Source organism: Thalassophryne amazonica, chromosome 3, assembly GCF_902500255.1.
Source record: "Thalassophryne amazonica chromosome 3, fThaAma1.1, whole genome shotgun sequence".
NCBI classification, from domain to species: domain Eukaryota; kingdom Metazoa; phylum Chordata; class Actinopteri; order Batrachoidiformes; family Batrachoididae; genus Thalassophryne; species Thalassophryne amazonica.
Window position 1 is genome coordinate 99,036,190 of NC_047105.1, and position 25,489 is coordinate 99,061,678.

Below are 25,489 nucleotides of genomic sequence, written 5' to 3' on the forward strand. Positions count from 1 at the left end.
TCTCCAGCACCCGCAAGGAGAGAAGTCCGGCGTTCCTGGACCCACTACCACCAGACAAACACCCCCCAGGTGGACACGACAAACTGACTCTCTGTGAAGCAAAGAAGATGTGAGGTAAGTCAGCAGTTACAACAATATCTTTCAAAAGTCACACGCTATCAGCAACACATTCAGGTCTGTACTTTTTATCTTTATGCAAATGAGCAGCTTCTCACAACAAGTGGAGGATCACTTATCCTGCACGCCACAGCAGTGAGAAGCAAGCTGCACAATTCTCATCACAATTCAAGTATACTATGTAACAAAACACCAAGTTACTATCAACAATTAGTCACATACTTAATTACCTTTAATGTGTGCTGACAGCATGTGTCCTCACCCTTCCTTGCTTCACGGGCTCGATGTGTCAAACCCAGGTGCGGTCCTCAGCGTCTCACAAACGAACATCACAAGGTCGAGTTCCCGGCAGTTCTGCTTGAATCACACATGCCTTAAAAGCAGAACACCATCCAATTATCTGCTTCAGCTGAAAGTCTTTAAGGTTGCATGTGAGCACCAGTCACAGGTGCTTCACATGATGTTGATGAGGGTGAGGATTCTTCAGCCAGCACCTTCTCCACAGACAAATCAGTTTCCATGCCACCTGAAGAGCAAAGAAAAGAAAAGAACACCAAAACATCCAGCCACACCCCCCAACACACAACACTAACGGGGTGTTAAATGCCGTCTTCCACTCGTCTCCCTCCCGGATCCGAACCAGGTGATAAGCATTCCTAAGATCCAATTTTGTGAAAATTTGGGCTCCATGCAAGGGCGTGAACACTGAATCCAACAGAGGTAACGGGTATCGGTTGCGAACCGTGATCTCGTTCAGCCCTCTGTAATCAATGCATGGACGGAGTCCGCCGTCCTTCTTGCCCACAAAAAAGAAACCAGCACCCATCGGGGAGGTGGAGTTCCGGATCAACCCGGCAGCTAACGAGTCCCGGATGTAGGTCTCCATTGATTCGCGTTCCGGACGTGAGAGGTTGTACAGCCTGCTGGACGGGTACTCAGCGCCCGGTATCAAATCAATGGCACAATCGTACGGACGGTGTGGGGGCAGCGTGAGTGCCAGATCCTTGCTGAAGACGTCAGCAAGGTCATGGTACTCGGCTGGCACCGCCGCCAGATTGGGGGGGACTAAAACCTCCTCCTTAGCTGTCACACCGGGTGGAACCGAGGATCCTAAACACTCCCGGTGGCAGGTTTCGCTCCACTGAACCACAACCCCAGACGGCCAATCAATCCGGGGATTGTGTTTTAACACCCATGGAAAACCCAAAATCACTCGGGAGGTAGAAGGTGTTACATAAAACACAATCTCCTCCCTGTGATTCCCAGATACAACCAAAGTCACGGGCTGTGTCTGGTGTGTGATTAGTGGAAGAAGGGTGCCATCTAGTGCCCGCACCGACAATGGTGACGGTAAGGCCACTAGAGGGAGCCCAACCTCCTTTGCCCATCTGCTATCCAGCAGATTCCCCTCCGACCCCGTGTCCACCAGTGCTGGGGCGTGAAGGGTTAAATCCCCACTCAGGATCGTGACTGGGATACGTGCAGATTTTCGGGGTCTCCCCACGTGGGTATTGTGACCCACCCTTAGCCCAGTCTCTAAGGACGAGTGCTGCTATTTTGACCGTTTGGGGCATTCTCTCTGTGTGTGCTCGGTTGAGCTGCAGAGAAAACACTCTCCACGGATCAGCCTCCTTTGTCTCTGATCTGATCGCTTTTTGGCCCTGCTCGTTTCCATAGCAACGTCAGCAGGGGGAGCTGTCGTCACGTGGAGTGCCCTGGCTGTGGAGCGTGGGGAAGTCGGCTCCCTTTCGGACCCGGGAGGAAGAGGGACGGCTTGTGCCTGACCACGCCCTTCGTCTCGCTCCCGTCGGTGTTCTGTTAATCGGTTGTCTAACTGTATAACCAGGTTGATAAGCCCGTCTAAATCCCGCGGCTCGTCCTTCGCCACCAGGTGCTCCTTAAGGACCAGGGACAGTCCGTTTACAAAGGCGGCGCGGAGCGCAACAGCATTCCAGCCGGCTCGCGCTGCCGCGATGTGGAAGTCGACTGCATACTTCGCTGCGCTCCGACACCCCTGTCTTATCGACAGCAGCACGCTTGAAGCGGTCTCGCCTCTATGAGGGTGGTCGAACACCTGTCGGAACTCCCTCACAAACTCAGTGTAAATCGTTAGGAGCCGTGAATTCTGCTCCCAGAGCGCCGTAGCCCAGGCGCGTGCCTCTCCTCGAAGCAAATTTATAACGTAAGCGTCTGATGCGTACATGACGGGACTCTGTGAAAAGACGAGCGAGCACTGCATCAAGAAGTCCATGCACGTCTCCACACAGCCTCCGTACGGTTCTGGAGGGCTTATGTATGCTTCAGGGGAAGGTGTGGGGGTTCGTTGAACGACCAGTGGAATGTCTGTCTCTGGCATTCGGTCAGCAGGAGGAGGTGCTGCAGCAGCGCCCTGAGCATGCGCTTCCACCTGGGTGGTGAGAGCCTCCATCCTTCAATTGAGAACAATGCTCTGCTCGGTAACTAAGTCCAACCGAGCAGTAAAAGCGGTTAAGATGTGCTGCAGCTCACCTAACACGCCTCCTGCTGGCGCCTGTGCACCTCGCTCTTCCATTGGCTGTTCAAGCGATGGTTGACGCCCCTCGGGATCCATGACACTGGCCGAGAAATCCTGTTGTGAAAGTGTAGGTACACGGACCCACAACAGGGGGAGTAAAAGAACGGGCAATGGATAAGCCAAACAGTAACAATTTAATGTTGTAAATTGTGCACAACAGAATATAGACAACAATCAGTTTGGGACTATAGTCAATTACACGTTGGGTGACATGTGGGCAGGCTTGAGGATAGGAGACGCCCGTCCAGAACCGAGCCGGATCCCACACGGCCCTCACCGCCAACGGATCTGAAGAACACCGGAGCCGCCAAGTCCTGGGTCCCCAGGTGGTCACCGTCTCCAGCTGTCAGACCTGGTACTGCTGGCAGAGAACAGAAACAGCACAGGTGAGTGTGAGTACGCACACTCAGTAATCCCACAGTCTGTGTTCTTTTGGGAGGGAGCACCTCCACCTCCAGTCACACACTCGTGCAGCTCCTGTCTCCTATCTGGTTGGGGTGTGAAGCGAAGCCGTCGCTGATCACACCAAACGCCAATCCCACAGATAAGGAAAACACCACAGGAAAACGGCTGCAAAGAAGTTCAGATTATTACTCAGTGTTGTAAGTCAGCAGAGAAAATTACTTCCAAGGTAGCTGATTTCTCGGCGAGGAGGTGGAGTTGCAGTCCGGCCTTTATGGTGATGGTGATGAGTTGACTGAGTGACAGCTGGTGCTGATGATGAGTGACAGCTGTCACTCCCAGTGGCTCCGGCGCCCTCTCGTGCTTGAAGCCCGCACTCCAAGCAGGGCGCCATCTGGTGGTGGTGGGCCAGCAGTACCTCCTCTTCAGCGGCCCACACAACAGCCTGTCTCGTCATTGTTGATGAGGTCTGGCAGTATGTTTTCAAGCCTTTTGGAGAGTATGGAAGTGAATAATTTATAATCTACATTCAATACACTGATTGGACGATAATTGCTACATTTTAATTTGTGTCTTTTCTTTTTTGGAATTATTGAAATTAGAGCTTCATTCCAGGAGGGGGAGTAACTTTCTTTTCCATAACCCAGTTAAGTGCTTTTAGTAATGTTGGCAGCAGTTCCTCCTGCATACTCTTGTAACATTCCCAATTAAAACCATCTGGCCCTGGAGATTTCCCTGTTTTCAGTCTCTTGATGGCTAATAAAACTTCCTCTTCTGTTATTTTTGATATCAGTCTTTCAATTTGAGTGTCACTTATGCTTGGTAGATTCAGTGATGAGAGAAAAGAGTCAATTTGATTATTGCTACTTAATTGTGGCTGAGAATAAAGTTTCTGGTAATATTCATAAAAACACTGCTTTACTTTCTCAAAGCTGGTATCTGTCATTTTGGTTAGGGGATTTCTTACTTTGTGAATTGTCCTCTCTGTGTGTTGTTTTCTTAGTCTGTATGAAAGTAGTTTCAGTGCTTTACCCCCGTATCATAGTATTGTTGTTTAGTAAAAGCATTTTCTTCTGTATCTCCTGAGTATTTATTTCATCAGTTTCATTTTTCACTGCTGTTATTCGGGATTTGACTGTGTCTTGCAGGGATTTTGAATGTTCCCTCTGTAACTTCAGTAGCTCGTCTTTTAGTTCTTTAAGTCTTTGTTTTTTGTGTTTTTTAACTGTGGCTGAAATAGCTATGATTTTACCTCTAATTACTGCTTTTAAAGCATCCCATACCTCCGGTGGTGACACCTCATCATTGTCATCAAACTCTAAGTATGACCTAATTTCTGATTTTAATCTTTTGTTGATTACCTTATCCTTCAGTAAGTTTGCATTTAGCCTTCAGAGTGTTTTCATGTGTTTGTTATCCAATTGTAGTGACAGGTAAACAGGATTGTGGTCCGAGAGGGCACTTGTGCCAACATCACAGGAAACAGATCTGAAGAAGTCATTTTTAAACATGAAAATATAATCAATACGAGAATATACTTTGTGTACTGCGGAGTAACGTGTATAGTCCCGACCTGTTGGGTTCATCTCCCTCCACACATCTAAAATACTCCAGTCCTTCATTAAGATATTCATTCTTTTACTTAATTTTTTGTGTCTGCTTTCCCATTAGATGAATCCCATTTAGAATGTAGTCTGATGTTGAAGTCCCCTCCACATATTACAATGCCTTGACTTTTAGAAGTCATGATATCAAACATGTGTTTATAAACTGACCAGTCACTGCCTGGAGGTATGTAGACGTTTAAAAGGCTTACCAAGACCCCTTGGATATTCCCTATAACCATAATATATCTCCCTTCATTATCCTTATGTTCAGATATGTATTCAAAGTTTATTCCATGAAATAAATCTTAATGGCCTGCTTTGCATTTGAAAGCATCTCAAATTAACCCATTGAATAAATATGACAGACTTCCCTTTTTCTGCTCAGAACTGCAGAGTGTAAACAAAAAACAAGAAACACACATATCAAACAGAACAACCAAAAGGTGACTCCTATGCAGGGGTCTGACTCGTAGACCCTATTACCCCTACAGGGCGCTCTAAAGCGAGCCCTTCTGATCTGTGTCCAGTGGAAGGGCATGTTTAATGGCTGAAGCCATGCTGAAGAGTTAACGTCAAAGAACCACAGTCTCATTTCACTGTTTACTCACCCCATGTCCTTTTAAAACCAAATATAATAAAAAAAAGAGAGAGAAAAAAAAAAAGCAAAAGCCCATCCTGACTCCTCATTCCGCTCTTGGCCATCTGAATGCACAGAGCGTCTCTGTGTATCCTCGGTCTCTGCGGTCCAGCTCAGTCCTCTTAGACTGTTCCGCTTTCATCCAAATCAGCTGTTTAATCTTTTCCATGAGCGACTCTGGTGCTTTCATCATTTTCACCGCGTATCCTCTTTTTGTCAGGTCCTCAGCCGCATCTGCTGCCGAATCGTAGGTTTTAGTTTCGTCTTTGTATTTAACCTGCAGCCTGGCCGGGTACAGCGTTTGGAACAGGACTTGGTTCTCCTTCAGGACCTTGCGGATCACAGCGTATTCTTGCCTTTTGTTGATAATGGGCACCGGGTAGTCATTATCAAGGTTTATGCGTTTGTCCATCCATTTAAATCCTTTCATCTGCGTAGCTTTGCGTAGCAGCAAGTCTTTAATCTTGAAGCTATCAAACTTAACTTAAGGAGCCGTTGCTGGAGGCTGTGGTCCGAGGGAGCGGTGCACCCTCTCGATGTGCAGGTCAGGAAACGCTTCCTCCGGCAACTGAAGTCCCTTAGATAGTAGTTTTTCCATGAAAGATGTTACCGTAGTTGCGCTGTTCTCCGCACCCTCACAGACTCCGTAAATTTTTATGTTGTTCCATCGAGAGCGGCTCTCCATGTCTGTTAGCCTTTCGTCCAGCTTCACGTGTAGCTTTAGCATCTCCGTTGTGACATCTTCAACAGTTTGTAGTCTCTCCTCCGCTTGTTCACTTCGCTTCTCGGTTTCATCCAGCCTTATGTTTGTTCTTGTTAGTTCACCTTTGATTGTCTCTAAGTTTTCATTGTTTTCCTGGCGAAATCCCCTCAGCTCCTCCAGGATGGTTTGTAGATCGGCCATGTCTTTGATCTCAGCTAACGCACTAGTTAGCTTTAGCTTCTGGAGTCAGGTCAAGAAAAAAAGAAAAAAATTGTATCTTGCGATTTTCTGCCCCCTCAGTGTTTAACATTTAAAAAGAAGACTTCAACTAGAAAGAGGCTATAAGTGTTATGTGTCGGACGCAGCTCGGAGAACCGACCAGCGTTTGAAGGACCCAGTATGAAATAAGCAGAGCACGGTACAAAGGATAACTGAATTTAATACATAACAGTGATAATAACAAAAGGTGCGGCCTGGCGTGGTGCGCTCCCAGCAGCGCTAACGGTCCGGAGCCAGAAGCTGTTTCGGACCCAGGGACCCCGCCGACACCCCCCAGGTGGCCGCAACAACCGAGTCTGTGAAAGAAGGAACCATTATGTGAGTCCACACTCTACACACAGAACACTTAAAGGTGTACAAACAGCAAACACTTCCTGGCTTGATTACTGATCAGCTTCCCAACCTGCAGGCATGGAACATCCAGTTCACAAAACTCCACCGCAGTGGAAGCTGATACATGACTAACAAACAGCTCAATACAATAAGGTGTGAGGGACACCACATTTACTGACTGTATAACTGTTAGTCACAAAATCTAACGTACCTCAGGAAGTGTGCTGACGAGCGTGAGACCTCACCCCCTCCTCTTTCACAGACTGTGCATCAAACCTGGACGTTCTCAGCATCCGCTGTTGATGAGATGGCTCCCAAGACGACGATCTCACCCGTCTGGTCACAAGGTCGAGTCTCTGGCAAATACACACTGTGCACTCCAGTCTTAAATGCCAACATGTTCCAATCCATCCAGATGCACCACAGCTGTGAGTCCTGACGAGTCGCAGGTGATCAGGGTGAGGTCCTGACAGCCTCAGCAACACAGCCACTCAGTCCCAAACGCAAGCCACCTGGGAGGAAACCAAAAGACAAACAAACCGGCACCCAGGCCCCCCCAGCCATATAACAATAAGTAATTTATCCTTGGTTCGATTGGAGCTCTCCTAATGTGCTGCCATCAGAATGATGTTCCGCCGAACGTCCAAAAAAAGACAAGGAAATGCGTTTGACAAAAACTACAGATTTTGTTTATATCTATTGCGATCCAGAGTTCAAGGATCCACTATGTAGATTTTATTTAAGTCCAGAGATCAAGGATCCAGTGACCATGTACAGATTTTATTGATTTTTATTTATGTCCAGAAATCAAGGATCCAGTGACCAATTTCATATTTATTTATTTTTTTTTTTCAGCCTGGGACTGCGGCAAGGGCGGACGCATCTCCTCCTCTCTCCCTTATCTCTGTTCCAACCTTCAAAGTCCCTACTTCACCAGACTGTGAATTCTTCAAACTATATTGGATTAACCATGGAATTGATCAGCTGGTCTCTGAATGCTATTGACACCATTTTTTCTACAAGAAGATCAGCGCCTGGGGACCCTGCGTGCCCCAGATGGAACCTACCCTGCAGGCTATGTTCTCGACGTCTAGGAGACATGGCAAGTTGCATGCTTTGCGCCATTCTCTGTGGAAGACATCGAGGATTTATTTATATTTGGTTTCATGGTAGGAGAGCTGGTACTTTTTGGCTTATGTGCTGCCCTGACCTACCGGAAAATTGGCAAGACGGCTGCCACCAGAACCACGAGCCCTCACCTGTCTTTCATGATTAATGAGTTAGGCAAGGTGATGCATTCTCAGACTGCACTAACCCTTGAACTTAGACGCAAGTTGGATGACATCTCGGAGCAGATGCGCATCTTGCAGAAGAAGGTTTCAGAGACCGGGGAATGTTCTTAATTTGGGATCTGGTTTGTTCATGTGAAACTGTAAACGTGTTTTTCACTGCTCAACCACAAACACGGCAGTCTTATTAGCTTCTGAAGGACAAAATGCTCGATGCTGTCCTCCAGAAGAATGTCTATGGCAGAGGTCTCAAACCGATTCCAGAAAGGGCCGAGAGGGTCCAAGCTTTCTGTGCAACCACCCTCTCCAGCAGGTGATTTCACTGATTAACTGATTCCACCTGCTCAAAGTGATGTTAATCAGTGAAATCACCTGCTGGAGTGGATGGTTGCACAGAAAGCCTGCACCCTCTCGGCCCTTTCTGGAACCGGTTTGAGACCTCCGGTCTGTGGCCTTGGTGAACTTTCGGCTGTCCTTATCTTAACTCCCACACAGACAGAACTGACTCACACATGGACAGAGACTGGAAGCATGCTCCATTTCTCCCCCCCTCCCTTCCTGCTCCCTACCACACACCCCATCCCGGCTCCAGCTCACGCCACTCCCCCCCCCCCCCCCCAAGCTGATGGCAGCGCGACTTACGTTTGCTGCAGCCTTCACCCACTTTGCCTCAATTTGGATGACGGACTGCTTCAAGTTTAGAGCACATAAACAATGTCAAATGTATATGTGTCTTTAATTTTGATGTGTGCCATTATTACGGAAAACAAGTAATAATTGTGGATTAATTGCTGTATTCTGAGGTAATCTGAGTGTAAACGTAATCTCGTTGTTGTTGCATTTGTAATGACAATGATAATGAATCTCATTCCATTCCATTATTTATTTTAACGCTCAGTAAAATGTTGACATAGAAAACCTGTAAAGCCTACTTTTAGTACACAGAAAATTCACAAGAGGTATAAGGGAATTGATAAGGAAATGGATCGACAAGCCGAATTGATAATGCATTGATATCGATAAAATCTGATAGATATCCATCCTTAGGCACTACTGTGTTTTGGTGGTTTGAAGATGGCTTAGGTGGTTATTTAAAAAGCCTCTAATGTCTTTTGTGGCCAATAACTGTTGGATCTCACAAGCTTTATCCCTCCACCATATATTCTTGAGCCGTCAGGTTGCACTTTGCACTATGGCCTTGCATTCTTAGCACTGTCTTTGTTAAGAGGTGGACTGTGGATCTTTTTGCAGAGTGAGGAACGCTAGTCTCTTCTTGTTGATTATGTGAGGTGCACATAGAGCTGATGTGACATACCAAAAAACTCCAATTTTGTCCCATCTGTCTAAAGTTTGTCCTATAATCTCTTTGGAAGTTGTTCTGGGTTCTTTGGTTACCATTTGTATTTTCCATTTTCTCTTCAATTTGTCATCAATTTTCCCTTTGCAGCCACATCCAGGAAGGTTGGCTACAGATCCATGGACCTTAATCATTTGAATAATATATGCAGCTGTAGTCACAGGAACATCAAGCTGCTTGGAGATGGTCTTGTAGCCTTTACCTTTAACATGCTTGTCAATAATTTTCTAAACTCCCGAGACAGCTCTCTCCTTAGCTTTTCGTGGTCCACGTTAAGTGTGGTTGGTGCTGCTGTGGCTCTCTGATCAGTCCCCCGTCTTTTATTATGAAATAATGCTGAATTTATGTGGAAATGATTGTTATACAAAAGCTTCAGATATCTGTTGCTGAGACAGATGATGACTGGAGTGTAGTTTTAAGATGAAACAAGGTGATAATCAGTGAGTTGTTGCTCACGCTCCAAAATGACATGCTCAGTGAAAGCAGGGAGGACATGTTTTTGGGGGAGACCGTTTGGTCGGTGACACCGACACACGCACAGTCAATCTAGGCTGTTTTTTGTCTCCACACGTAATATGGCTTTATTTAGGGAATTACCCTGTTGTGTCTGATTTGTGGACATTCATGCTGGTTTTACGGTCGCAAATAGAACTTTACACATTGCGCAACACAGTCATGCAAACCACAAACATGGCCTATTTCATGCTTTCAGGAGCGGAAACATGCTTAAGAATGTTCTCCTGGCCACACGAAAGCAAAGAATAAAATCTGTTATTAGATCCATCAATTAGATCCATCATGTTTTGAAGACCATTCTCACTCTGTGCTGGGCTTCACTTGTGCCATTTGTACAAAACACACTATAAAAAACCTCTGTCACTTTCCTTCTCAAAATATCTTTGGAAAATCTGTCCACCTAATAAGCAGCACTGGTCATGTGACTATATCCTTGCAAAATACACATTTTAACCATTTTGACATATTCATCATCAAAGTCCACAAAAACACTGACTCCACACTAAAAATAAATTAATTTTCCCCCATTCATTTTACGGGAGTGACCTGAGATGATGTCACCAAAATTCATATTCCTTGCAGCTTGAGGTTTCTGAGCGTTTATCAGAAAAAAATGAATAAAAAATGAAATATATCAATATTTTTTCATGATTCTTTATTTAGAATAGTCAGCTCATTTGACATTTTATTTACTAGTGACATGCACTTAAAGCAAAACATCTCCCAACAGGGATAAATGGCAAGACTGGCACTGCAGTGACTTTAAAGAACACTCACCCAGTTTGAAACCATATGAGGTTGGAGACTGATGTGGCGTTCTGTCTCAACATGCAGGCTACTCCATCTTCATTTAGCTTTTGACAGTTGTATTTTCATGGCTGCTCAACATACTGTTGGGTGCTTTCTGTCCTGCACAGAGGGTGAAAATGGTCCTGACAGGTAACGTCTCCATTGTGTCCGCCCCATACTGGACAGCTATAATAGGGTTGATTACACACCGCGTGTCCAATTGAAGGCCTGCGCAGTCCATCTCGTGTGGCGGCCTGTCTCTCAGCTCGTGTTGAGACACCAACAACGGGAGCGGAGAATCCGTCTGAGCGCATTGTGGTGAAATTTATCAATCAGCAGCAACTGCTGCCGCTGGAGGTGGACGACGCATCAGGACCGCTTTGCCTCGTCTGTGATCTATCTATCTTTAGGCAACAGCCAGGCAGGGGATCAATATGTTACAGGCAGCTCATATTTCACTGCTGCCCCGGTAGGGATGAGAGGGCAGAGGAGGTGAGAAAAGTGAAGGGGAAGATGGGATGATGGCACGACTTTTCAGGGCTCTCCGGGGGCCAAAGTGGGGAGCAGAGAGTGAAGCAGAAACAGGTGAAGAGGTGGAGGGGGGAGAAGTTGTGATGCAAAAGAGTCAATAGTGCAGCAGAGACCTATGTGCCGCACGGATGGCAGAGCAACTGTTCCCCAGCCTGACACCTTGTCGATTCAGTGAATTTATAATGAATCTTCTTTTACTCTCTTCTTTCTCTCTAACCTTTCTCTCCTCCTTTGCTCCCTTGATCTCACCTCCCTCCTTCCTTTCAGCTGTCACCTACCTCCTCTATTCGTGTCGCCTCGCTCGCCTTCCCTCCCTGTCACAGACTCATGTAGAAAATCATCCTGAGACTAAAAACAAAGAGTTGTATGAAAGGCGCTTAGCCGCGCTGCCTCCTGCCCCTGCTGTTACGGTGTCGTAATGATGCAAATGTTAGTCCGGCTAATGAGCAGAAGTTATGTTCGGCTCAACTTTATGCCACTGCTCGGCCACTCTGTCTCATAAATAATATCAGCGTGTCAGAGATCCTTGCGGCTCACGCATGATGGCCATTACAGGTGGTGCGTTCTGAAAGTACACACAATGAAGCAGAAAAAAGGAGCCTCTGAATCAATGAAACCTCATTTAATTCAAATGTAAATAATGTGTCATCACACATACTGCACACAGATAAGCAGGCGGGAAAGTGTCATGAAACTTTGGGTGGAACTCTTGCACAGGCACTCACCTCTGACAGCGTCGCAGCCTTTTGACCTTTCACTGAGTCCGATTGTCACCAAGTACACAAACCTCAAAAGAGGAGCCAAACATAGGCCAAATAGAATCTGGCTTTGTGTTCTTCCTAAGGCTTGCGTTTGTCTCCCTCCCTTCGTGGTGGCTTAATCCTCCTCACTTTGCCCTTCGGTTTTTCACAGCCTGCAGGCTAGAATTGCCCTTTCCTGACTTGTCTCTGACAGTGAGTAAGTTTCCTGCTCATCTCTTCCCTTTTATCTCTGAGATCATACTCTGAGCGGGTCAAGATCAATGGTGCTCCCTGCAAATCTGCCTAGACTCTGGTGTACTTTTCATTGACCTTCCACAGGGGTAAATGAAGACTCGTGTTCTTTTTCAGTCAGCTTTTAATTCACCTCTGAGGATAAACTCACAGCACTTTCATCAGTGTTGCAGAACAGTTTCTGACCCGATTAATTTCTGATATGTCGCTCTTAGCAACCCATTTTGAGACGACATTATGCTAATGTAGGAGTAGAGTTGGCGCTGGCAAAGATGGCTACAGTGTGGGTTTTTTCTCATCATTGGCTTTTGTTGTGGCTAAAATTCCTTGAATAAGGTAGATGTTATTTAGTGTATTATCCATTAAAATGGGTCAAATATTCACATGGAACCATTTACTGCAGTGGCCCATAAAGGCCACAACACTTTCAAATTCTCCCTATTGCATTTAGGCAAAAGTTGACCAAGAATGCGTTGCATCACCAACATCTAGTGTTTTGTTTTTTTCAGTCAGCCGAATTCCTACAGCTGTATAACTTTATCCGATTTTGCCAGAGTGTGACAAGGAAGGTTTGGAGAGGAAGCAGCAGTGAATTATTGATTTCAATGACAAAATTTGCTGTGGACAGTACTTTGAAACATTTAGCACTGCAAGATGTTAGTGATATCTACACTTACCGGCTTGTTGACTATTTTTGAACAAATGAAAAAAACAACAACCAAGAAACACAAATATAATGATGGTAATCAGATGCTTAATGACCATCATGTGGAACATGTAGAACTTGGACCCTGGATTTGGTCCTCTTTTGTGGTAATACCTTGTCAGATATTGATATTGTTTCTCTTATGTCTGCTATTCCAGATCACTCACTTATTAAGTTTAAGGTTTAACTACCCTGTCCATTGGGATGAGATACTTATTTATCATCTCAGCCTCACATCAGCTCCTCAACCATAACTGAACCTGGAGCAAGACTGCCTGATAACATGGCACCACTTTCTGGACATGATCAACCAGTAGATAGCTTTGTGAATAGCTTAAATTCAGTGCTCACAAGTCTACTGGACACGATTCCTCCACCTATTATAAAATCACATCATGCCCCTCCACCCCAAACCCAAACACCTTGGTTCAGCGATTATCTACGTGGCATCAAAGATAAATTTAGATGTCATCAGCGAAAAATGGCATAATTCAAAACTAGAAGTCTCCCATCTTGCATGCGTGATGCTATTCTGGACTATAGGCATGCTCTACTAGCTACTAAACAGACCAATTCAATTACTCCAATTTAATTACCAAAAACAATTATAATTCAAAGTTCTTGTTTGACACTGGAGCCACACTTATTCAAGAACAGCCACAGGATTTCTAATAGTTCCACCATGCAATCCTGCTATTGATGTGGGTGCCATCTCTGAAAGGATGCTGTGATTAACTGAATTTGTTCCACTGGGTATGCTGATGGGCATCCTGTCTTTTTGGCCTGATACCAACTAAACTTTTTCAGGACCTGTGGGCTACACTTGAGCCAACTATTTTGAAAATTATTAACCTGTCATTAGCTAGTCATGAACATTGCACAATCTATTCAGAAACACTGTTTGACACTGTGTGTAAATGCGTATCATTGGGCACAGGGCCTTACACAGTTTACAACAGTTTCCGACGAGTTTACTGTGGGATCAAATTTGTGTAAGTGTGAAGGTGGATTTTCAAGCGTACTATCTAAATGACATGCACTGGCATGAAGAATTGCGTGAAAGTGCGGAGCAAAAATCTGTGCAAGTGTCAAGGTGGCTTAAGACTTCAGAGGACTGCCTGGCTTCAGCGAAAAACTGGATGTTTGGCAACTTCTTACTGTGAAATTCAGACAAAACCGAGTGTTGTGTGTTGGGGGGTTTGGCTGGATATTTTGCTATTGTTTTCTTTTCTTTGCTCTCCAGGTGGTATGCAAACTGGGTTTTTTCTGTGGAGAAGGTGCTGGCAGAAGAGTCCTTCACCCTCATCAGCATTATTGGCTGCACTTGTGGAGGATGTTCACGTGCAGGCCTAATTACTTGCAGCACCTGTGGATGATGCTCACGTGCAAACTTAAAGACTTTCAGCTGAAGCAGATAATGAGATGGCGTTCTGCATTTAAGCCATGAGTGATTCGAGCAGAATTGCCGGGAGCTCGACCTTGTGACGCTCGTTTGTGAGACGCTGAGGACCGCGCCTGGGTTTGACACATCGTGCCTGTGAAGGAGGACGGGTGAGGGACACATGCTGTCAGCACACATCAGAGGTGATGATCGTCTGAATAAGTGTTAACAGTAATTTGGTATTTTGTTACGCAGTATATTTGAACATTGATGAGAATTGTGCAGCTCGCTTCTCACTGCCGTGGCATACGGAATGATGATCCTCCACCTGTTGTGAGAAGCTGCTCATTTACATAAAGCTTAAATTCAGACCTGAATGTGTTGCTGATAGTGTGTGCCTTTGAAGGATATTTGTTGTAGCTGTTGACTTACCTCACCTTTTCCATCCTTCACAGAGTCAGTTTGTCGTATCCACCTGGGGGGTGTTCGGCAGTGAGGCTGGGTCCAGAAGCGTCGGGCTTCGATCCATTTGGGCGCTGGAGAGTGCGCCGTCCTTCACCTCGCCAGACAACTGCACATTTATGTTGTACACAAATTATTGCACAGAAGGGAAATAAATTTGTTTTGTTTTTGGAACCGCTTTCTGGTTATTTTAGCGCTGGGTTCAGTCAGACGCTGGTCCGCTCCTCAACTCGCGTCTGCACATAACACCGAGATGATGGTCACTGGTCCTGCAAGACACATACATCAGTTTGAACAGCAAAAGCTAAACCTAGACTCATGTGTTATAGGTTACAGTGACAAACCTTGGGGTGAGCTTCAACCCCACATTGTCCTTTGACCTTCATATGAGAGATCTCACTAGGACCTCTGTAATATTGTGAGGATTCTTCCTATCCTGTTTATGGCTGATGCAGAGACTCTGATCCATGCCTTTGTCTCTTCTAGATTCCATTACTACAATGTCCTATTCTCTGGCTTATGGCAGTCCAGCATTAAGTATCTCAACTGGTTCAAAATGCTGCTGCGAGAGCTTTGACTAGTAGCAGAAAGTTTGACCACATTCTCTGATTTTGTCCTTCCTTCACTGGCTTCCTGTTCCTGTGAGGTCTGATATTAAGGTTTTGTTACTAACTTACAAAATCTTTCACAGACTAGTGCCTCCCTAATTGATCAACCCAATTAAACCTTATGTACTGGACCATGTTCTGCATTCTCAGGATGTCGGATTACTCTGTGTGCCTAAGGATTGAAAGAAGTCAGCAGGCCACAGAGCTTTCCCTTATTGTGCACTTGTTCCATGAAACAATCTGTCTGCAGAGATAAAACTGATTCTGATTCTCTGGAGTCATTCAAGTCGAGAATAAAGACTCATTTGTTTTCCCTTTCATATGGCTCATATACTTGTGTAGTATTGAAACCATTTTTCCTCTCCTTTTAAACTATGTTATTAGCAATGGAGCAGATCTCAGCCTCATTATATCTAAATTCCAGGCCTGTTAGTGAAGCAAAGAGTGAGCTGCTAGCAACCACATTAGTAACCTCTATGTTTCTCTGTTGGTTTGCTGTTGTGAACTAGTGCTTTAGGTGCTGTTAACTAAGGCTGTCTGTCTGAGGTGCTGCCACTGAGACTGGTCTTGGGACCTGTCTTTTTGTCACCTCATGCTGGACCACTGGATGATCTCTCACTGCCCCGGGACAGCTGGAAACTGTTGACACACAACACTGTGCATTGACTTAAAATTGTGACTGTTGAGAATCAGATATGTTCTGCACTGTATTTTGCATGCTGTTTTAGTCTGTGAAACATCTTGAGGTGAGTTTGTTGTGATTTGGCACTAGAAAAATAAGCAAAAAGAAACAAATGCTTCAGAAAATGTTTCAGACAGCAAAATGGCACATGCAAATTCCTGATTACACTTTTGGTTAGAGCTTTCTATTATTCCGCTTCCCTCCTCTGGAATAATCTGCCTGTAAAGACCAATTCTTTATCAGCCTTTAAATCCAGATTTAAAACACATCTGGTTTCTTTAATTTGAAATGTGTAATACATTAGTGCCTCGCCACCTGCGGGTTAAGATTTTATTGTCTATCTGCCCAAATTTGAGGCTGCATTACACAATAAATATAAAGGACTGCAGCACAACAAGAGTAGAAAACAGCACTGATGAGAATTTGATGTACGGAGGAGATATCACTCGGAGAACAAACTAGACAAAAAACATTAGAAATACAACACAGAAGAAAATACTATAAGAAATAGAAACCCAGAGGTCCGAAAATGCAAAATAAATAAATGGCTATTCTGATGGGGAGGATGTTAAAATGGATTAATGTTTTCACACAACTATTTTTTGTTCTGTTTTGTCTCATAGTGAGGTCTAACGTTTCTCAAGCCCAATTTTCTTACCTGGCCTCTGTCCATGTTGCTGTCCTTGCTCTTCTGTCTGTCTCTCCAATGTTAGATTTGTCAAGGTCACTGAGAATTCTGACATTTCTGTCCTCTCCTTACTGAGATCTGTCTCTTCAAGTGACATCTGGAATTCTTCTTCTCTGATGAGTCCGTTTAATATTGTATTCTTTAAGGTGCATTGATTTTATGTTGTTGTACAAGTACTTTAAAGCTCGTCTGTCCATGGAGCTCTGATAAATTTCAGGTTCACAGGGTGTTGCCTGTCCTGGAGAATGGAGATCTCACAGAGACATTTTGTATTTTTTTTTTATTTATTGTATTTTTTTTTTTAGCTATATATAAAAGACAAACAGAAAGACAGACAGGACAGTACCCCTCTGCCAAGCTGTGTTTGGGCTGAGGGGTAAAAACTGATCTCATGTGTTCTTTAATTTAAAATAAATATCTATTATTTGTCCATTTTTAATGCTTCACTAAAGCTTGGTAACAGTCCACTGGGAGTTGAAGGAATGCACAGGCAGCATTTGGAGCAGCACTGACAAAACTCCCAATAAGCAGTGACACAGCCTGACAGGCTGATAAATGAGTTTGTGTGATGGACCAGACAGGACTCAGGACACTGCAGATTCTACAACAACTACACAGGGGAACAAAATCTGCTACGGAAACACCATTAATGAGATTAATTAATAGAGCAGAGGCACAGCAAATTTGGTCATCCTTAAAAACAAGCTGCAGTGGCCTTGTTGGTCACCTGGGCTTGTTGACCAAGGCTGAAAGTGATTACCTATACCACTGTGTTATGTGCCTCACATTCCCAGTTCTCCCTGTATTTAATATTATATTATAATATACGAGGTCTGTCCGTAAAGTATAGGTCCTTTTTATTTTTTTCAAAAACTATATGGATTTCATTCATATGTTTTTACGTCAGACATGCTTGAACCCTCGTGCGCATGCGTGAGTTTTTCCACGCCTGTCGGTGACGTCATTCGCCTGTGAGCACTCCTTGTGGGAGGAGTCGTCCAGTCCCTCGTCGGAATTCCTTTGTCTGAGAAGTTGCTGAGAGACTGGCGCTTTGTTTGATCAAAATTTTTTCTAAACCTGTGAGACACATCGAAGTGGACATGGTTCGAAAAATTAAGCTGGTTTTCAGTGAAAATTTTAACAGCTGATGAGAGATTTTGAGGTGATTCTGTCGCTTTAAGGACTTCCCACGGTGCGAGACGTCGTGCAGCGCTCTCAGGCAGCGTCATCAGCCTGTTTCAAGCTTAAAACCTCCACATTTCAGGCTCTGTTGATCCAGGACATCGTGAGAGAACAGAGAAGTTTCAGAAGAAGTCGGTTTCAGCATTTTATCCGGATATTCCACTGTTAAAGGAGATTTTTTTAATGAAAGACGTGCGGGCGGATTGCAGCGTCGGCTCGCAGCCGCCGCGACGCTCCGTCACAGGAAAAACACCTCTGCTGGAAGCCTTAAGGACAAGTTGGAACATCTCCAGCTGATAAACAATTTCTCATATACTCACTCCACTGAAAGCCATCAAAAGCCAACTGGATTTTAACAAATGGTTATCAACACGGAGGTGTTTTTCCTGTGCCACCGCGCCGCGTCGGCTGCGTCCCGACGCGCGGACCCATCCGCACGTCTTTCATTAAAAAAATCTCCTTTAACAGTGGAATATCCGGATAAAATGCTGAAACCGACTTCTTCTGAAACGTCTCTGTTCTCTCACGACGTCCTGGATCAATAGAGCCTGAAATGTGGAGGTTTTAAGCTTGAAACAGGCTGATGACGCTGCCTGAGAGCGCTGCGCGACGTCTCGCACCGTGAAAAGTCCTTAAAGTGACAGAATCACCTCAAAATCTCTCATCAGCTGTTAAAATTTTCACTGAAAACCAGCTTAATTTTTCGAACCATGTCCACTTCGATGTGTCTCACAGGTTTAGAAAAAATTTTGATCAAACAAAGCGCCAGTCTCTCAGCAACTTCTCAGACAAAGGAATTCCGACGAGGGGCTGGACGACTCCTCCCACAAGGAGTGCTCACAGGCGAATGACGTCACCGACAGGCGTGGAAAAACTCACGCATGCGCACGAGGGTTCAAGCATGTCTGACATAAAAACATATGAATGAAATCCATATAGTTTTTTGAAAAAAATAAAAAGGACCTATACTTTACGGACAGCCCTCGTATATATATATATGAGGTCTGTTAGAAAAGTATCGGACCTTATTTTTTTTCAAAAACCTGATGGATTTGAATCACATGTGCTTGCATGAGCCAACCTTGAACCTTGAACCTTCGTGCGCATGCGTGATTTTTTTCACGCCTGTCGACTGCGTCATTTGCTTGTAAGCAGCCTTTGTGTGAGGATGGGTGTAGTCTCTCGTCTGATTTTCTTTGCAAGGAAAATGGCGGAACGACTGGAGCAAAGCGCGACTGCATCAAATTTTGCCAGAAACTGGGCGGCAGCCAGGTGGAAACCATTCGGAAGATTCAGACAGCTTTCGGTGACGATGCTATGAGCATCACACAGATTAAGGAGCGGTACAACCGGTTTAAAGACGTCCGCACAACGGTGGAGAGCGAGCCGCGCTCCGGTCAGCCATCAACATGCTGAAATGACCAGATCATTTCAAAGTGAAGGCTGTGGAGATGTGGGACCGTCGTGTGACTATCCGAGAAATTGCGGAAGAGGTGGACATCAGCACTTTTTTGGCACATTCCACTGTGACAGAAGATTTGGCCATGAAAAGAGTGACGGCGAAATTCATGCCAAAGGCTTCGGCACGAAGCTGATGGCGGAGCAAAAGCACCTCCGTGTTGAAGCCTCACAGGACATGTTGTGACATGCTCACCTCTTCCACCATTCAGAAGATTCAGACGGCTTGCGGTGGCTTTTCAGTCGTGTGACTATCCGAGAAATGGTGGAAGAGGTGAGCATGTCACAACATGTCCTGTGAGACTTCAACACGGAGGTGCTTTTGCTCCGCCATCAGCCTCGTGCCAAAGCCATCGGCATGAATTTTGCTGCAACTCTTTTCATGGCCAAATCTTCTGTCACAGTGGAATGTACCGAAAAAGTGCTGATGTCCACCTCTTCCGCAATTTCTCGGATAGTCACACGACGGTCCCGCATCACCACAGCGTTCACTTTGGAAATGATCTGGTCATTTCAGCATGTTGATGGCCGACCGGAGCGCGGCTCGCTCTCCACCGTTGTGTGGACGTCTTTAAACTGGTTGTACCACTCCTTAATCTGTGTGATGCCCATAGCATCATCACCGAAAGCTGTCTGAATAATCCGAATGGTTTCCACCTGGCTGTCGGCCAGTTTCTGGCAAAATTTGATGCAGTTGCACTGCTCCAGTCGTTCCATCTTTTTCCTTAGAATGAAAAAACGCCGAGCGCACAGCACACTTCCCACACAAAGGCTGCTTACCAGGAAATGATGCAATCGACAGGCATGAAAAAATTCACGCATGCGTACGAAGGTTCAAGGTTTGCTCATGCAAGCACATGTGATTCAAATCCATCAGGTTTTTGCAAAAAAGAAAAAGGTCCGATACTTTTCTAACAGACCTCATATATATATATATATATAAGTTTCAGTAAGTACATAAATTGAATTAAATGTTATATTTGCTGTGTCTTAACAAATGTACATTTTGTTAAATTTATGGAAGAGTAAGTACACCTCTTTTTACATCCCACCTTCAAACACAGCCTCATACGACCATCCATGAAAAATCTACTTACGCTCCCAATTTTCTATAGGACTACAAACTTCACACAGGAACTGTACTAGCCTATGAAAAGCACAGCGCACCAGTCACAGATCTGCCAAATCTGGTGTTCTATGGGAAATGGCATTCAAGCTCCACAGTGCTGGCCAGTCAGCACAGAGCCCACTACAGGACGTCCGGCCAACATCATGAAGCCTGACTCTGATTGTTTGGTCAGAGACATTCACACCAGTGGCCTGCTGGAGGCCATTTTGTAGGACTCTGACAGTGCTCATTCTGTTCCTCCTTGCACAAAGGAGCAGATACAGATCCAGCTGATGGGTTAAGGACCTTCTACGGTCGTGTCCAGCTCTCCAAGAGTAACTGCCTGCCTCCTGGAATCTCCTCCATACTCTTGAGACAGTGTCAGTCTCTGGTGGAAAAAATATATTCACAAAGAATGAAACAAGTAATAGTCATTATTGCAATAACAACAATTGTATGGGACAGTACATTTTCAGTTATCTATCTATCTATCTATCTATCTATCTATCTATCTATCTATCTATCTATCTATCTATCTATCTATCTATCTATCTATCTATCTATCTATCTATCTATCTATCTATCTATCTATCTATCTATCTATCTATCTATCTATCTATCTGTCTAGCTTGCTAGCTAGCTATACATTCTCTGCATTATACAGGTTACATGCACCCATTTTCCTAGGCTGTTTCAAAGCCTAGGATAAGGACCAGCAATATGTTCGCCTTGAATGGTTTGTTCCAGTTTTCACCTCATGAAACATTTGTACCATTGAACTCATAAAAATTCATTATTTGTATACCATTTAATACATACACAGCATAACTTCATACAATAAATGATGTACTGTGTTGTTTTCCGCTGAAATCACCGAAGCAATTGCGAAAACTTTTTTTTTTTTTTGGTTCCCAGTGGAGAAGAAAAGACGAAGCGAGTGGGACACGTTGTGTCTGTAAGTGTTAACCTACACAGCTAACCAGAGTAGCTCCGTTCTCTCACCTACAAAACCACCTCGACATGTTTGAGCTCCGGATCATAAACAAACCGCAACATGTGTCAACTTTCCCACCGCATTGCCACTTTTTCTTTGCATTTTCACTTTGTTTGCGTATAATTTGCCCCAAAACTCATTGAAAATGCTGTGGGGTTTCTCCGGACGTAGAGAAATTAGATCATTTGCATCATATTTTACCCCTTTAGCGCCTGCCCCCAAACGAGACTGCGCTGCCCAATACCTAGGGGGATACCAGAGGTGGAGTGGTGTTCTTGGTATCCACAGGCCTAATACAGATCAAGCTGGCAGAGGTAGTGAGCAGCTGAGGCTCACATCCAACGGGATCCCTCTGAGATGTGCTTCAACAAGATGGATGGTGGACACTGTGCTCCAGACTGGGCCCACTCAGCCCAGACATCATTGGGACTAGGTTGAATGAAGAGGTGGGTGCCCCTTGCCTGTTCATCCCTAACAGGAGGCTCTGTCTGGCTGACAGCAGCCCATAAATATCCCAGTGTAAAAGAACACACTTACCTGAACACACTCAATATTATCACAAAAAAGAGGGATTAAGCCAGTTGGTCCTGCACATCTGGATTTGGGAAGTCTGGAATATGCAACATAAATATATATGCAACAGGCATTAACATTTTCTCACTTTTCTCTCGTGTGTAAACACTCTCAAAGTTCAAACCTTAGTAGAAAAATAAGACCAACCTGTTTTCAGGCCCAAACATTTGTTTGAGAAATAAAAATAGAACATTTTCCTATAAATAATTATGATGGCTTTTCGAACTAACTAATTTAATTTTAACGATCAACCTACGTGGTTGGACACATAAGAAATTATTAATAGTGACTGACCAGTATTTCACTGTTCCTCTGATCGCGCGTCTTCGTCCTGACGCCGCGCCACTGTCGCGCCTTTTTCCACTCACACCTCGCTGCAGGTGTCTTTTTCTGAGTGAAGAACACAGTTATGGGTAGTTGTTGGCGCTCTTTTTTCTTCTGGGCGAGAAGATTCTTATAAACAGACACGCAGAACACAATGCGCGTACTCTCCCTTCGTGGTGCCTCAACAGGTGTCTCGTCATCTCGACAGAACACCGGCCTGCTTGATGAGGACGCAGAGCACAATGTGCTGTAAAAAAACAAACAAACAAAAAAAAAGCATGCAAAATTGGACTAAAAAAATCTGCGAAACTGCGAGGCGCTATATTTTCCAGTATTTCTTTTTCTTTTTTTTTTCTTTTTATTTTTGATAACTCTCACATCCGAGGGGGCGAGGTTGATGACGTGAGGGGGCCTCGCCCCCAAACGCCCCCTCGTGGCGCCGGGTCCACCTGCATGTCTTTAAATGTGGGAGGGAGCCAGAGCATGTGGAGGAAACCCACGCAAACACAGGGAGAACATGCAAACTCCACACAGAAAGGCCACAGGTGGGAATCGAACCCATGACTTTCTTGCTGTGAGGCAACAGTGCTAACCACTAATCCACCGTGCTGCCCATTTAACCATTCACATGCACTCACTCACACACTGATGTCAGTATGCTGCCATGCAAGGCACTCAACTAAACAGTGGAATCCACTCAGGGATTAAGGACCTTGCCAAATGGACCTTAGTGATTCTCTTTTTTGATGGGGGAATCAAACATGGAAGCTTCTGGTCACGTGCCCAAAACATTTACAAGAAAATAACTGGTAAAAAATGGTTAGGGAGAACTTGACTAAAGGTGGAGAGGTGGTAATGACATTTGACTGAAGGGTGAGACCGGGTCCCTGGTTTATCTGTGGTGGGTGCATCAGAAATGTTTCATGGCTTTCAGCATATTTGAGTTAAACCCAAACCTGTTAAATATTGTCCAATAAAACATTGGTTCCAGTTCATGTAGTGATATGCTACACTGTCATCATTACTAAAAAGTGACGTAACAAATTTCTTGCTTGGAGGCTTCTCAAACCTTTATTCTGTAGCGTTGATAAAATCTCTTATTTATTATTGTCATTGTCTTTCTTTGCTTTAAAATATCAAAAATCTCATTTACATTATAATATCGTATTAGTGACACTTATACATCCCATAAGTATTCTGCTTCATCTAAATTGATGGGAAAAAATCAACAAGGAATTTAAAAAATGGGAATAACGAATTCAAAGGTATTTTGAGCAACACAAATATGTAATTCAATCAGTAATATATGTACATATTGTTTTTATTAAGCATGACATTTAAATCAGTGAAGAAAACACTGAGGGATGGACCATATTTGGGATGTTTATCTAGTTTGTTTTTTGAATTGACTTGTAATATTCTGTTCTTTCTTTCTTTCTTTCTTTCTTTCTTTCTTTCTTTCTTTCTTTCTTTCTTTCTTTCTTTCTTTCTTTCTATTTCTTTCGTTTTCAACGTAAATTCTTTGGTTCTCTTTTTTCTTTCTTTCCTTCGCCTCTCATAAGCGTCCTTCACCACGTGACTCGCGTGCGGCTTTGCGTCAGCGGAAGTAATACCTCTCCAAGATGGCTGCGTCTTTTGGTTTCTCTGAGCTCTGAGTTATGTTCATCGACAAACTCAGTTTCGGCGGATAAGACAAAACTCTGAAGGCGGAACATGGAAAGACGAGAGTTCGTCGCATCGCTGGTGGTAAAGTCGCGTTTTCTGCAAATGGTTGTTCATTTAAATGTTCTTCTTCTCTAGTTTAGCAGACTAGATGCATCCAAGGTATATTGCTGCAACCTGCCGTTTACTTAAAAAAAAACCCCCACTTAGATCAGATTCTGCTGAAGAGTCCAATAGTCCGCAGATATTCCAGCACTCTTTCCATTTTGCTCCAACTGCTCAAATTAACAAGGTCTTTCAGAGTAAAACTGGCTAGACCAGCACTTCCCAGGTCTCTACAGTTGTTTCCTCTGGGGTACATACACTCAACAAAAATATAAACGCAACACTTTTGGTTTTGCTCCCATTTTGTATGAGATGAACTCAAAGATCTAAAACTTTTTCCACATACACAATATCACCATGTCCCTCAAATATTGTTCACAAACCAGTCTAAATCTGTGATAGTGAGCACTTCTCCTTTGCTGAGATAATCCATCCCACCTCACAGGTGTGCCATATCAAGATGCTGATTAGACACCATGATTAGTGCACAGGTGTGCCTTAGACTGCCCACAATAAAAGGCCACTCTGAAAGGTGTAGTTTTGTTTTATTGGGGGGGGGGGGGATACCAGTCAGTATCTGGTGTGACCACCATTTGCCTCATGCAGTGCAACACATCTCCTTCGCATAGAGTTGATCAGGTTGTCAGTTGTGGCCTGTGGAATGTTGGTCCACTCCTCTTCAATGGCTGTGCGAAGTTGCTGGATATTGGCAGGAACTGGTACACGCTGTCGTATACGCCGGTCCAGAGCATCCCAAACATGCTCAATGGGTGACATGTCCGGTGAGTATGCCGGCCATGCAAGAACTGGGACATTTTCAGCTTCCAAGAATTGTGTACAGATCCTTGCAACATGGGGCCGTGCATTATCCTGCTGCAACATGAGGTGATGTTCTTGGATGTATGGCACAACAATGGGCCTCAGGATCTCATCACGGTATCTCTGTGCATTCAAAATGCCATCAATAAAATGCACCTGTGTTCTTCGTCCATAACAGACGCCTGCCCATACCATAACCCCACCACCACCATGGGCCACTCGATCCACAACATTGACATCAGAAAACCGCTTACCCACATGACGCCACACACGCTGTCTGCCATCTGCCCTGGACAGTGTGAACTGGGATTCATCCATGAAGAGAACACCTCTCCAACGTGCCAAACGCCAGCGAATGTGAACATTTGCCCACTCAAGTCGGTTACGACGACGAACTGGAGTCAGGTCGAGACCCCGATGAGGACGACGAGCATGCAGATGAGCTTCCCTGAGACGGTTTCTGACAGTTTGTGTAGAAATTCTTTGGTTATGCAAACCGATTGTTTCAGCAGCTGTCCGAGTGGCTGGTCTCAGACGATCTTGGAGGTGAACATGCTGGATGTGGAGGTCCTGGGCTGGTTTGGTTACACGTGGTCTGAGGTTGTGAGGCTGGTTGGATGTACTGCCAAAT

The 25,489-nt window shown here is 44.6% G+C and overlaps 1 protein-coding gene across 2 annotated transcripts in view; it reads left to right on the forward strand.

Annotated features, from left to right (window-relative positions):
- The first annotated feature begins 23,880 nt into the window (after window positions 1-23,880).
- slc25a26 (solute carrier family 25 member 26) overlaps window positions 23,881-25,489 on the forward strand; it is a 259,040-nt gene continuing 257,431 nt past the window's right edge. Inside the window, exon 1 of one of the 2 annotated variants that reach the window (XM_034167165.1) lies at window positions 23,881-24,018. In XM_034167165.1, coding sequence (XP_034023056.1) covers window positions 23,986-24,018 — 33 coding nt within the window. In that variant the 5' untranslated portion in view covers window positions 23,881-23,985. The remainder of the gene's footprint in view (window positions 24,019-25,489) is intronic. The other variant, XM_034167166.1, reaches the window with a different exon arrangement.